This window comes from Juglans microcarpa x Juglans regia, chromosome 1D (assembly GCF_004785595.1).
Source record: "Juglans microcarpa x Juglans regia isolate MS1-56 chromosome 1D, Jm3101_v1.0, whole genome shotgun sequence".
Taxonomy (NCBI): Eukaryota; Viridiplantae; Streptophyta; class Magnoliopsida; order Fagales; family Juglandaceae; genus Juglans; species Juglans microcarpa x Juglans regia.
The window spans coordinates 23,733,116-23,748,954 of record NC_054594.1 but is presented as its reverse complement, the minus strand read 5'-3'; the positions used below and the strand labels follow the sequence as shown (position 1 = coordinate 23,748,954).

Genomic DNA, 15,839 nt, shown 5'->3' with positions numbered 1-15,839 from the left:
AATTAAATATCGTTAGAGTGTTAGTATCTCTTGCAGCGAACTTAGATTGGTCACTATATCAGTTTAATGTGAAAAATGCCTTTCTTTATGGCGAACTTGAAGAAGAAGTTTATATGGACATCCCTCTAGGCTACTCAGTGACCACGGGAACTAATGAGGTGTGCAAGTTGCAACAGGCCTTGTATGGGTTAAAACAATCGCCGTGGGCATGGTTCAGGCGATTTAGCTTGGCAATGAAGAAATATGGTTTCCAACAAAGCAACACAGACCACACTTTGTTTGTCAAAAAACAGCAAGGCAAAGTCATGACTCTTATTGTCTATGTCGACAATATGATCATTACAGGAGATGATATTGAAGAAATCTCACGGCTCTAAGGGCAGTTGGCTAGTAAATTTGAAATCAAGAATCTAGGTGGGCTCAAGTATTTCCTTAGGATAGAGGTTGCCAGATCAACCCAAGGCATCTTTTTATCCCAAAGGAAATATGTCCTAGATTTATTATCTGAAGTTGGACTGTTGGAGTGCAAACCAGTAGATACCCCAATTGTCCAAAACCATAAACTTGGGGTATATTCAAACCAGAAACCAACTAACAAGGGAAGATACCAATGGTTAGTTGGTAAATTGATTTATCTCTCTCATACTCGTCCAGATATTGCATATGCTGTAAGTGTAGTGAGTTGATTTAGGCATTGTTCAAGTGAAGAACACATGGAGGCTGTAATTTGGATACTAAAGTACTTGAAGTATTCTCCAAGAAAAGGGCTCATGTTTTCTAGGAATGATCATGTGGGAATTGATGGCTATACAGACGCAGATTGGGCCGGGAACATCTTTGATAGGAAGTCAACGTCAGGATACTTCACATTTGTAGGTGGAAACCTTGTGACATGGAGAAGTAAGAAACAAAAGGTGGTGGCACTCTCTAGTGTAGAGACAGAATTTCGTGGAATGGCCAAGGGGTTGTGTAAGCTTCTTTGGTTGAAAAGATTACTAGCCGAGTTGGTTTTGCTCCCAAGTCTGAAATGATCCTCTTTTGTGATAATAAAGCGCTATAGACATTTCACACAACTCGGTTCAGCATGATAGAACTAAGCACATAGAGGTTGATCGACACTTCATCAAACATAACCTAGCGACCAATACAATCCGGTTCCCATTTGTCAAATCTGAGGACTAGCTTGCAGATATACTGACCAAAGCCGTGTCAAGCAAAGATTTCCACAACTCACTGATCAAGTTGTGCATGAAGGATGCGTATGCATCAACTTGAGGGGGAGTGTTGGCGTGAGTTGTATATTAAAGGAAAATTGGAGTAATTATAGGAAGTGGGATGGAAAGGAATTCTTTCCTTCACACGTTAGCTTAATTACAAGAGCAAAATCTGTATAGCTTAGAATATAAAATATATTCTAATATATACTTGTAGCATTGTATTGTACAGAGGAAGTATTATGGAAATATATAGAGAACTTTTTGGGCCTCCAGTACAGCAAGCCTCGCTTCAAGATCCTGCATGTTGTTTTCAATTCGTCCGAACACATTTTTATTCCAAGTGCGCAGCTCCATCTTAAGACACTTCAACTTTGCCACTGGTTTCACCAAACCTGATTCTTACGCAGGCTGCCCCCATATCTCCTTTACTAGGCTATGAAATGAATCGTGAGAGCACCACATTTTTTGAAATCGAAAAGGAAAGGGACCATACCTCATATTAATACGTGATAATCTCACCACCATGGGACTGTGATCCGAAGACTTCCGTTTAATATACTCAACTTCCGCCATATTGGACTGTTCCAAAAAAGCCATATTCATAAGAACTTGATCAAGTCTCGCCCACTTTCGAGCAGTCCCCTCCTACCCATTGCACCAAGACAGAGGATTGTCATGGTAGTTGAGTTCCACTAGGCCACAAGTATCAATACACTCATTAAAATCATCCATAGCTTGGGCAGCTCGAGGGCTTTTACTTCTCTCTACTTGCATCTAATGCAAGCTAAACACGGGCATGAATTACCAAACAATGTTGTCTTCACAAGTACCATTTTAAGTGAAACAATGTTGTCTTCACGAGTCCCAAACAATGTTGTCTCCTTCCTATACGTTTTATTTAGCATGATCAGTAATCAAAGAATGCCAAATTTAAAAAGACTTCGTGCTTATAAGAAGTATAAAAAATAAATAATGGTTCTCCCTTGCATCACACGAGTGTACGACTAGTATAAATTACAATAAGAATTATTCTTATAAAGCCATATAATCCCTCAAATTGTATTTTTATTAAATGAAAATTAAGTCATATATACAATTATATTAAGTTGAATTTATTGAAACTAATGCATCTAATTAGATCATTAATTTTTATTAATCAAGTTACTCACTTTTATTTAAAATTAAAAGTCATTAACTGATTTCATTATACGATAATATATTTGCCCAATAAGAATGAGTTTACAAAGATGGTTTCACTCAATTATCATCATTATTATTTTTGTTTTGCAACAAAAATGATTAATTTATACTTACTAAAATAAATGAATATCAAAATAAATATTTTAATAAAATAGTGATAAATTTAGAGAATCTATTATTTGGTGTTATTGAAAAGTGACTACCTAAATTTATAAAAGTGAATTCTTTTACCAAATTTTACCTAAACTTTGTTAAATTCGCTACTAATGTTCTCATAAGACTGCATTTTTATAATATATCATTTATATTTCATTTAGATAATGAAATAATTTGATCTTATCTTATTTTATTATTATAAATTTTTAAAATTTTTATATCAAATATAATAAATAATTTAATTTTAATATTTAATTTAATTTTTAATTTTCATGTCAATTTATTACGGATCTGCTTTTTCGATTCACGCGCATTTTAAAATAAAATATTATTTTCTAATTTATATATACCAAAGTGGAAGAAAATAGTAAACAAAATTTAAAAAGAAAATATATTATTTTATATTTATTTGCACTTAACATCTCACAGCTGTCCTTCGGGATATGTCATACAGCTTCTGGGCCTACCAGAGTCTACGGCTAAAGTCAATATTCAGTTGATGTGGTGCAGGTTGCATCTTTATAATCTGTGACCTGACCTTCAGACTCTTCACGTTCAGCCGAAACACGATCATCTGCAGGTTGAGCAATAAATTAGCAAGTAAGTTCCATCTCCTTCTTTCTCCATCTACGTTCGTCTCTGTCTATATATTAAACACAATTAACTTTACGGCCAAGTTTTTTAGTGGTTGAATATCTACATATGAAGCATTTATAAATTCTACGGTTGAAGCATTCAATTAATATTTTTTTTATTTTTTTTAAAAGAAGTTTCTTTTTTTTCCTATTTAATGTTTCAACCTCTTACTTTCACTTTTTTGGGTTTTTATAAATTCCTATTTTTTTTTTCAAGTTTTATATAAACCTTTAAGATTTTTCTAATATCTAGTTTTTTTTTCAATTATTTTAGAATTCTTAGATTTTTAGGGCCAAAGTCAGTTTTCTATTTCTTTTCTGTCAAACTAACGGAACCTTAATAGATGAAAAAAAAGACTTGGAATACTTATGTAATGTGATACCAGTTTAAACTTGTGGGTAACATTGGGGTAGAGCTTGTGGAGCAGATTTTGTAAAAAATAATAATAATAAAAAAAAAAAAAGAGAAATGCTGCATGCTGCATAAGCTGGGTGTTTTTTACCTTCTTTCTTTTTTCTTCTTCTTCTTCTCTCTTTTTTTATTTTTTTACTTAATGATTAAATAAAATTTTTTAATGATGGTATGATTTTTTTTTTTTAAATTGACGAAGAAAAAAGAAAGTAAAAATTAATAGATTATACAAAATTAATCCTACAAATGATGTAGTTTCATTTGATGCATTAGATCTACTTTACAATAAAAGTAATTCTATAAACTTACGAATCATATCAAATCATGTCAATTTATAGAATTATTTTATATAATCATTTTGTGACTATAGTATTTTTCACAAATATCACGTGTCAATCACATCATTAATATTCTAACAATAAAATAAACAGATGTATTGAATTGTAAATTCTTGAAGTTCATATATCAGTTTTGCAAAAGTTGAAAATTGAGATGTCGAGTTACAAAAACGTTAAAACTCATGTATTAATTTTGCAATGAACCATAAATTATATTATAAAGCTCATTTCTTCTTTTATCTTTTGATTTTATGTTTAGTTTTTGTTTGGATTATTTTGGTTGTTTTGGGGGTAAATAATTAAATTGCAATCACAATACTATATGGTGAGATATTGTAAAAACTAAAAGTTTTGTGCATATATATTACAAGTTTATTAGTATTTAGAAGAAATATATGAAAAAGAATAAATATAGAATAAAAAATAACATTCAAGTAATCTAGAGATAAAGCAGATCATAAATTGATGTACACTACTTTATAGAAATTTTTAGTTAAAATAAATAATTTTCATGTGTTTGGTAACTCTCATGATCTAGAGTGCTGAAACGACCTTATTCAATTTACCACAAAACCCTCCATTCTATATAGCTTTATAAAATTCAATCTCTCTGCCACTCTGCAATATTGCTTGAGTAGCTGCATCTCAAGGGCAAATGAAAACATCACATACAGATGCTACACAAAGTTAAATATTGAAAAGTGTATGTAAAATAACTTGAAAGACATGTTGTAAAGATCAAGAACCCTTAATTTATATTGATCAAATTCCTGTGTCAAATTTGTCATTCCTGTATATATTACCATAAAATCTACTTGTAGCAATCACAACAAAGTTCATACCATTTTCATACTCATACAGTCAATTGAATGTTTTTAGGTTCTAAACACAGTTAAAAAATTATCTAACAAATCCAATTGCTACAAAAATTATCTATCATCCCCAAACAGATTTACTATTCAAACTGATGGTCGACCGTTTGAACTAAGATAAATTTCTACTGAAACGTATAATAGTAATTTGAATGGACATTTTGGCAAAAGAATTGCATATATTTTGGACACGATGCATTGAACTTTAATTGTTGGAACCGAAATATTGTCTTTTGAGCGGACATTCGAACTTGCAGCGTTTTGGTTTCATTAAATATAAAAATAGATCATGTGTAAACATTTGTACAAGATGTCCATTGTGTAAAACCATTAACTAGATAAAAAAACTATATTAAAATATATAACATGTTACAAAACAAGAATTAATTTTACTCCATGCCCATAGTCCAAACAATAAGTTATATCTCCTTGTCTCCTTCAAACGAGCATCCACCGTGTTTATATGTCAATCAATGAGAGTCATCAAGCTCCAATCAATATCAACAACAAGGCTCATCCACAATTTAGGAATTGCCGCATGAATCTCTATTGGCAGAATATCAACAATGGCAGCACGTATCTTTGTGCGAACAATATCAATAATGCTACACTAACCTCTATGTGCACAATATCAGTGATCTCATATGTACGTCTAGTTGCTACGGTGGTAGTAATACGTCAGTACTCGTGCCCTTAGCAGGCTCCGATTGCTGCTTAGTATGGAGGTGACCCTCACTTTTGCTCAATGTGAAGATATTTATAAGACCGGTTTGTGATTGCCAACACTCAAAAGATGTGACCTCCACTCCCACAGATATAAGTAGTCTAGAGATCGTCAATGCAAATAGTAGACTACTTCCAAAAAAGTACTTAGACTTATCTCTAATTTGGGACATATAATATAGGGGCAGATCAATCGAATAGCCTCTTGGCAATCACAATATGATCTAGCTCGATCGATGTTGATCAACACTAACATCTGAAAGAATGTTCTGCAGTCAACCTGCCTGATAGCCTTGCTTCCATGATAAGGAGGAGTTGTATTCTCGACCATTGACCGACATACCTCCTCATTGGAAAGCTCGTCCTCTAGGGCAAATAATTCATTTAGATAACCATAAAACATCTAATGGAAAGAAAGCATCATCCACTCCACAATTTGTTTTCCTCTAAGAGTATTTGACGAAGTCTTGCAAAAAAAGAGCCAGCATAGACCTCGATCAGGCATAATTATCTACAGAGTCAACAAGATCATTGCTCTAATACCATGATAAAATCAAGGTGTGAGAAAATTGTACCTTCGTATGTATATCACATTAAAAAATAGATTGTTATATATAAGTTTAAAAGAGCAAATATTCAGAAATTAAGATCCTAAATTAAAGGAAAATAAAATAAAGATCTTAAATAATTCCCTTAATATTCAAAGGAATTACAAATCACCTAAATATAGGAAAGAATATCTCTCAGTTACCCAAAATTAAGCCAACATAATCTTAACAAGTTATTAGTATATATGTTATTTGCGTATACATTAAACAATGGCATATGTTATATTCTCCTTAAGTATTAATACATTTATATTAATGACTTTGATGTCCTCGTATAAGGGGATAAGATAAAACTAAATGGTGTTTATTCTTTTGGCTAGATTGATTTGCTTTCCATAATAGAATGGAAGCAAATGTTGAAAATAACGAGGCCAATATTTTGGACAAGAATGAAAGGGAAGGTAGAAATACTCATGTCGAAGAACCAAAGGTCGGGATGTATTTTTTATCGGAAGAAGAAGTGAGGGAATACCATACAAATTATTCTAAAGAAGTTGGTTTTGGTGCGGAGCGAAACATTCGGAGTGGTGTTTTGAGGTTGCATACATAATAGATGTATACTAGGGATTCTTTTCTGATGAGTAGACATAGTTTTGTCTAATTTACTGCAGGTAAAACTAGGGGCAAATTCGATTTACTTGCATTTCACGTTGTGATACCTTGAGTTGGACATTCACAATGCCCACGTTCTTTAGAAATAAATCTGACAGAAGGGCAGTCGAAAGAGAACCTTGAACATATTAATTTACATATCTTAATTCTCCGAAACAAGAGCTTTTCCTCTGCGCAATGCTCTGTCTCCTTTCTATACGTTTTATTTATTATGATTAGTAATCAAAGAATGCCAAAATTTCAAAAGACTTCGTTCTTATAAGAAGTATAAAAAATAAATAATGGATCTCCATTTCATCGCACGAGTGTGGTTGTAAAAATAAATATATAAATTACAATAAGAATTTTTCTTATAAAGTCATATATATAACCCCTCCAATTGTATTTTTATTAAATGAAAATTAAGTTATATATACAATTATATTACGTTGAGTCATTAAGTTTTTAAAATGCATGCCCCAGTGAAAGATTATAGAGATGTGACTGATTTCATTATATGATAATATATATTTGCCCAAAAATAATGAGTTTACAAAGATGGTTTCAGTGAATCCCAGGGGAGGATAAAGAAGTCCATACGGGCGAGTAGGGATGTAAATTTAAACCGATAAACTGGAAAATCAGACCGGATAGGACCGAACCGGACCGGTTGGTCCGGTTTTTGAACCGGTCCGGTCCGGAACCGGTTCCTATATTTTGAAAATCGGCCAGAATCTGTCCGGTTTCGGTTCCGTAGTTTTCGGGACCGGACCGGACCGAACTGGACAGGTTGAAAAAATATATATAAAAATTAATTTTATATATTATACAAAATATTATATATATATAAGTTTTATATATAATATATAATTATATATTAAATTTTTATATATAATATATATAATTATATATCATATATGAAATAATTTCATGTTATAATTTATAAATTATAACATGAAATGTTAATCTTAAATATGAACATTTGTAATTTGTTTGATTATATGTTATTAATATAATTATATATACAATAATATTATTATAATTTATAAAATAAAAGTTTAATCTTAAAGATGAAAATTTAATTAATCATATGCTTTAAACATAAAAAATATATATTAAATTATTCATAACATTTTATCATAAGAGATAACACTTTATTATATATTTTTACATTTTAAAAAACTGAAAAATTGGACCGAACTGGACCGAAAACCGGTAAAACTGAAGATACCGGTTTAGGAGGATAACCGGAGCGTAATCGGTTTTGAAAAATGTAAAACCAGAACATACCGGTTCGGTCATAAATTTTGTCCAAAATGGATCGGACCGGTTACACCCCTACAGGCGAGCCACGGGGCCTAGCCCATCTGAATTAGAAACTACAGACAAGAATGAGACAAGAAAAGTCAGGAGGTAACGTAGGTGCTGGGGGAGCCAGAAGTAATGTGAGTGCAGAGTCTGTCAGGGAGGATGAGGTCAGGCATGCAAAGGCTTGGCTTTTACCTATAGGGCGCTCACGCGTGAAAAATGATTCATACAAATAGAGGTGGAGGTTCTTCTTCTCCGAGATCTTCTTCTTCTTCTTTTTTGTCTTCAGTTCTCCTTCTTCCTGTTCGACCGCTCCTTCAACCTCAAAATATGGGAGCTCTAGCGAATGTCTCTTCTCCAGTAAATGTATATTCAACATCACCATGGTACAGTGAGATATGAGAGATCACTATAAACAAGAATATTATAGTAAATTTCTCCTCTCCAACCCTGTGGACGTAGGCCTAGTGCCGAACCACATAAATCCTAACGTCATCTCTCTTTATTTTCCATTCACCGTCATGGATGTACATACAACCGTCGTACAACCATATCAAAATACTACGGAGGGCTCTGTACAATGCTAATCGAGCCCAAGTCGCCCCAGTGAGCTGAGAATGACTATTTCTCCCCTTCCAGCCTATTGAGTGATTAAATAATTATTTTTTAATGACGTTATATTTTTTTATTTTTTAAAAAAATATTAAAAAAATACATATAAAAAAAACACACACACACACAACAATTACACTTGCGGGGCTCTCAACTGGGCTCTCAACTGTAGCTGTAGAGCCACCCAATGTTTTATTGTAGATTTGTTTGCACTTTCCATCTTAGATCTGTTCTCGGGGAGATGTCACACATGGCACAGCTGGCTTTGCATAGAAGAATCTACGTCCAAGACAACGTCCGCTGCATGTGGCGCATCAGAAGGATGCATCTTTATAATCTATCCTATAGGCTTTTTCGATTCACACACATTTTATAATAAAATATTATTTTTTAATTTATAAATAACAAAGTGAAAGAAAATAGTACACAAAATTTAAAAAGAAAATATATTATTTTATATTTGTTTGCACTGAACATCTTTGATCTGTCCTCGGGGAGATGTCACACAGCTATCTAGGCATACCAGAGTCTACGGCTAAGTCAACGACTCAACGTTCCCTTGATGTGGTGCATCAGCAGGCTGCATCTTTATAATCTGTGACCTGTCTTTCAGACTTTTTCCGTTCAGCCGAAACACGATCATCTGCAGGTTGAGCAATAAATTAGCAAGTAAGTTCCATTTCCTTTTTTCTCCATCTACGTACGTCTCTGTCTACATATGAAGCATCTATAAATTCTACGGCTGAAGCATTCAATTAATATATATTTTTTTTGTAAAGTTTCTTTTACTTCCTATTTAATGTTTCACCTTTTATTTTCACTTTTTTGGGTGTTTATAAATTCCTAATTTTTTTCAAGTTTTATATAAACCTTTAAGATTTTTCTAATATCTTGTTTTTTTTTTCAATTATTTTAGAATGCTTCTTAGATTTTTAGGGCCAAAGTCCTTTCTATTTCTTTTCTGTCAAACTAACGGAACCTTAATAGATGAAAAAAAAAACAGAAAGACTTAGAATACCTATGTAATGGGTAACATTGGGGTAGAGTTTGTGGAGCAGATTTTTAAAAAATAATAATGAAAAAAGAGAAATGCTACTGCTCCAGCTTGGGAGCTCTTGTTGGGTAGTTTTTTTCGTTTTACTTAATAATTAAATAAGTATTTTTTAATAATATTATAAATTTTTTAAAAATATTTAAATGTGTTAAAAAAATATATAAAATAAAATATACTGTAGAGCCCTGGAGCTCCAGCGGTGACTGTAGAGAGTAGAGCCACAAAAAAAGTGAGAAAGGGCTCTTACATGGCCTAGGGTGTAAATCCAAGCCATCCCTGAGTAAATGAGAAGATGAAAACGGCCAAGCGGGAGCCACCCCTCCTGCAAAAAAAGGGCATAAAGTTATGGTTTATATAGTATATTTATAAAAATTACAAATTAAATTTATTATTTTTTAAAATCACTTAAAGATAACATTGAGAATTATCTTAATAATTTTAAATATGCTTACTAATTAATAAAAAACTTTTTGATAAAATTCTACAATTAAAAAATTATATTATCTTCATTAATTTCAAACAGCCACTGCATTTACTCATTGGCCACGTGAGTAGGCCTTTTTTGTTTTTTTTTTTTCCCCTTTTCTCTTTCCGGGTATAGACATAAGAATTCGCAGAAGTAACTTGAAAGCACTTAAGTTTTAGGGCTAATAATTGTGAAATTAATACCTGAATTGTTTTTGTAATTTGAGATATGATGTATTAGATTTACTTTATAATAAAAATAATTTTATAAATTGACGAGTCATATTAAGTCATATTAATTTGTGAGATTACTTTGTATAATCCATTTGTGACTACAGTATTTTTCATAAATATCACATGTCAATCATATTATTAATGTTCTAACAGTAAAATAAACCGAGGTATTGAATTGTAAATTTCTTGAAGTGTATAAATCTATTTTGCAAAAGTTGAAAATTGAGATCTCTGAGTTACAAAAACGTTAAAATTCATGTACTAATTTTGCAATGAACCATAAATTATATTATAAAGCTCATTTCTTCTTTTATCTTTTGATTTTATTTTTTGTTTTTTTTTTTGGATTATTTTTGTTGTTTTGGGTGTAAATAATTAAATTGCAATCACAATACTATATGGTGAGATATTATAAAAAACTAAAAGATTTGTGCATATTACAAGTTTATTAGTATTTAGAAGAAATATTTGAAAAAGAATAAATACAAAATAAAAATAATATTCAAGTAATGTAGAGATAAAGCAGATCATAAATTGATGTACACTACTTTATAGAAATTTTTAGTTAAAATAAATAATTTTCATGTGTTTGGTAACTCTCATGATCTAGAGTGCTTTTATTTTCATTTTTGTTTATTTATTTATTTGTGCGCAGGGAGCGATCTACGGCGAATGATAAAGCAAGTCCATAATGGCATATTGAAAAGAAAAACATACTAAAACAGTAAGGCCATTTTTACCATTCTTCTGTTTTGCTTTCCTTTTATGCTAAAGCTGTACTATTTGGCAACACCACCGTAGAAGCTGTCTTTCTAAAAAGTTCTAAATATCAAACGGTATATGGATTTTACAGTTTCAATAGCTTATTTTTTTAATACTAAATCGTTTCTTTTAAACAAAAAATAGTAACAAAGATTTTAAGAGCTTCACATAAAATTCCCACTAATTCATCTTCTTTTCCACCAAATCTTTCTTTCTTTCTTTTTTTTTTTTTTTAAGGACGAAACCTTAATCTTATTAAGAAAACAGAGAAAAACCTTTTATAAGAAGAAACTTAGGGAATGGAGGTATTCCAAAACCAAGCTTTAAAACTACAACCTGTAAAACTATAGTATATACAAACAGTATAAAGCAAACCAAACTATCTGGCTACGTGTCTAAACAAAGGTCAGGGACTACTATAGCAAATAAGGGATTCCAGCTAAAATACCCAAACTGCACTTGTAAGGTAGTTGAGAGGGAGAGTGAAAACAACAAGAGCACATGTGGCTAAGCATTTCCTTCCCTATAAATATGGACTATGTTTAATGGAATTAAGGAAGCATGAAAATGCATGATGTCATCTCAACTCTCACAATATTTCTAAAGGCGATTGAGTGCCATTAGTTAACCAATTCACTATAAGGAGAGTTCGATTCAATAATAAAGGTCTAATGCACTGAGCTGGTATGATAAAGTGAAGCCAGTTTTCAAAGTTGAAAATTCTACAAAAGTGTTTGTACCATTGCCCAAGAAACAGGAGAGACCAAGCATAAAAGAGCTAGAAGAGCATCTTAAAACCCTCTTACAGCCAACTAAGCTGAGGTTGCCTTTGGAAGTACTATCTATGTTTATAATTTTAATTTTCTCCACAGAAAGGGCAAACCACTTAACCCAAAAAGGTTTTTCTTGCTTTAACAATCTGATGTGCTATATGAAGATCAGATAAAATAGAGATTTTGGTCATGAATGTCAAAGATTTGGGCTTAAGGAGAGAGCTCAATTCCTTTGGTCATTTTATAATTATGTGAATAAGAGCACTCTCATTGGATTATCCAAAGTTAAAGGACATTGTTGATGAATGTAAGAGAAATTTGACGTTTAGCTATTCTATTCACATAAATCTCCACATTAGAATAGCTATTTTTTCATTATATAATAATAAAATAATATAAGATGAATTTAGTTTTAATTATTCACATAAAATCTCAACATTAGATTATACATTTATTCATTATATAGTAATGAATAACTAATAATTTCAAAAAAATTTAATTTTTTTAATTATTAATTTAATTTATTTTATTATATTTTACTATTCTACCTATTATATATTAATTAATAATCTTATTCTTATTAAATTAATATATCAATTGTGATGTAATATGTGATAGAAAGAAAGGGAGAGAGAAATAATTAATAAAATATGTATTTGATGTATGTATAGTAACATTTAAATTTGGAAAACTTTTGAAAGTCATTGTAGCCAAATTCCAAATATTTAGAATTTGGCTAATCCAATGTGAACATATTTTACTCTCTAATAGCTAAATATTCATTGGATTTAGCTTTTAGCTAATCCAATGAGAGTGCTCTAATAGTATTAACAATCACCATTACATCCTCAAACTTTTCTTTGTTCCTTGCAATCTAGATTTTCCAGTAAATTAGTGATGAAATGAGCTGTGCAAGTAGATTAAATTGATATGATCCCTTGAAAGAAGCCTAGCATAGGGCAGCTCTATCTCTCCAACATCTAGGAAGTGTATTGCCATACAACGCCAACTAGAGCATATAGAGCTCGAAAAAACATGACGAGATGCGGACTGTCTAGAATCATGAGAGAAACATACACATTTCGATGCTAAACGCATTCAGCACTATTGAATTCTATCATCAAGTAGTATTTTGTTATGCCATAGTTTCCAAGCAAATATATTTACTTTTATGGGGTACTGCATATTGTTCCATATAAAATCGGAAGGAGGAAAGTTGGGACAATGGTCTCTCAATAAGTTCCATGTAGACTTCAAAGTAAAAAGGCCATCTACATACTCTAGTGTCTGTTACTTGTCGCAGTCTGATGGAGAATTCGTTTACCTCATGAAGCAAAGCTGTGTTATTGAGTGCTTGAACCTTTGGCATGCACCATCCAATGGTTGAGCATAGATCTTTGACCTGTAAGTAAGAATAAGTGATGACAAAACCCTTATGAACCAAGTATCCATTCCCAAACCAAAAAAGAAGTTGAACCCTCTCGAATGATTCATTGGCTTTATTGCTGAATTATGGGCAGAATCTGCATATAGTCTTCCATGTTGGTGAATGGAAGCTCTTGATAGTAAGGCACTCCACTAATGCTTTTCCACCCAATCTAGGTGCTTTTCCTCTACGAAAAGGAATGGCACAGTATTTCCATTCAGTTCTGCTACTATATAGTACTTTTGCGATTTTGAAAGTCTGAATGGAAAGATAAATAATAATTCCGAGTGTACTATGGATGGAACCTAAGCCACAATACTGAAAAAATCACCCGTCCAGTAATCACGTCTAAACAAATAAATGGAAAGGAATAAACCCCAAAATAAACGGATGCATGATTTTTAGCTTTAGCACCTGTTACTGTAGTGGAATGGAAGAAATTCTTCTGACCAATAAGGCCTCGTTTGGTTGCACAGATTATATGAGATAATATGAGAAATATATTAATAGTAATGAAATAGTTTATGAATAGTAGTTTGAATTAAGATGTTTTATGAGATTTTGAAAAATAAGAGAGAAAAAACTGAACAAAAAATTATAAAGCTAAAAATGGATAGAATATAATTTTTTAATATTATTTTTGTTTTGAGATTTGAAAATTTTGAACTGTTTTTATATTTTGGTTGGAAATTCGAAAAAATTATAATAACTAGATAAAAAAAATGAAAATTTGAAATTAAAAAATGTTTGTATTTGAATGTTGCTTAAATATTGAAATGTGATGATATGAGATAAGATGAATTGAGATATTTGTAAAACCAATGCGGCCTTTCATTAATCCTACTAAAAAATCATGTGTTTCGTACATCCTCCTTAATGGCACAAGATAATCTAATAGAATCCTCCAATCTAATTTAGTGGAAAGCTTCATTTGTCTTAGTCGGTACATGTAATATTTTAATACAAAATAATATAAAATTAGGGACAATTTTTTTTTTGGATAGAAATAGACTTAATTTCATTCAATAAAATCAAAATTATAGCTGTGACTAATCAAATAGGGAAAACCCAGATTACCAGACAAACTACTCATATGTTAGAGGCTCCCCCGCCTATAAATTTGTTTGTAATGGACCTTATCTTAACTTCTATAAGCTCTCTCTTGACAATAGAAAAAGCGCTCTATTAAAACAAAACTAAACGACCTCTTTTCCCAAAAAAGAGAGGTACAAATACTTGGAGCAAAAATTTGTACTATTCTCCTAGAATATAAGTTATGCTCTCTCTATTCGTATTAACAATTAAAAAGCTTGCATTTTTTTCTATCTGAAATTTCCATTAAAATTAGTGAGAATTTGTATGCTTTGTATTAGGAACAGAGACTTGTACTACTTCTCTACAATATGAGCTCGGATACACTCTCCACTCGTACTGAGACAATTGAGAGAAAGCTTGCTAGTTTGACTCAAATTGCTAAACTGCGTTGTATATATAAAGTGCATGAGCAGTTACATAACGTGAACGAAAAGGCTTACAAGCCTGTGCTGCTTCCCATTGGTCCTTACAACGGCCATAACAAAGTTGGCCAGGGGTTTATGAAAGAGCATAAATTACATTATCTACAGCAAATGCTTAAAAGAATGGAAGGAAGTGTAGAAGCATACATTGCCACCTTGAAAGAATTGGAAGAAAGAGCTCTTAAATGTTATGGAGAACACATTAGCCAGACCTCAGATGAGTTTGTAGAAATGATGCTGCTTGATGGGTGTTTATTGAGTTGTTCCACAAGTATGAAATCTATTGCAAAACAGGAGATTGTCAAGATGACCCAATCTTTAAAATGAAGTGGGTACTTCCTAGAATAGCTCGTGATCTATTGTTATTTGAAAATCAACTTCCATTCTTTGTTCTGGCTAAATTGTTTGGGATGAGTCAGAGTAACAACACGCTACTTCATAACAGATCCAGAAATTTAGGAGAATACGTTGTCGATATTGATGAGGAGAAAGATGGAATTAGTGTTGAAAGATCAACCTCCACAACTATGATTCTCCTGAGACGACTTAATGATCTTGCCCTCAATTTTTTCTCTGGCGTTTTACCATTTGAATGGAATGTCGATTTATCAAGTTATAATTCAACCGAAAAGATTAAGCATCTACTTTGTTTGGTGCATGAAGCTCTCACCCCTTCACTTCCAAACATGGTATGGCAACGTTTGATGGTTGGGTTCAGATTCAAGAATGTAGAGTTTGAGCATCTCCTTGGTCTCATACATACAACCATTTGTATTTCATTACTTGATACGAAAATAGATCATGCCAGAGAACGTCAAGATGTAGGAGTCAAACTCAAGAATGCAAAGATATTTAAGCACCTATTTGGTCTAATTCACGAAGCTATCATTCCGTTACTTACAAAAATGGAAAATATGCGTAAGGCAATTTCTTACA

General features: G+C 31.9%; 1 protein-coding gene and 1 long non-coding RNA gene across 2 annotated transcripts in view; both read left to right on the top strand.

The window, feature by feature from the left end:
- The window catches only part of LOC121254558 (putative UPF0481 protein At3g02645), a 33,342-nt gene that overhangs the window by 16,438 nt on the left and 1,065 nt on the right, over positions 1 to 15,839 (top strand). Inside the window, exon 3 of the mRNA XM_041154653.1 lies at positions 2,042 to 2,061. Within this exon, the coding sequence (XP_041010587.1) occupies positions 2,042 to 2,061 (20 nt within the window). The remainder of the gene's footprint in view (positions 1 to 2,041; positions 2,062 to 15,839) is intronic.
- On the top strand, positions 11,069 to 14,832 carry LOC121254572. Its single transcript, XR_005938664.1, has 2 exons — positions 11,069 to 11,149; positions 14,760 to 14,832. It is a non-coding gene; the product is annotated as an uncharacterized LOC121254572 (long non-coding RNA).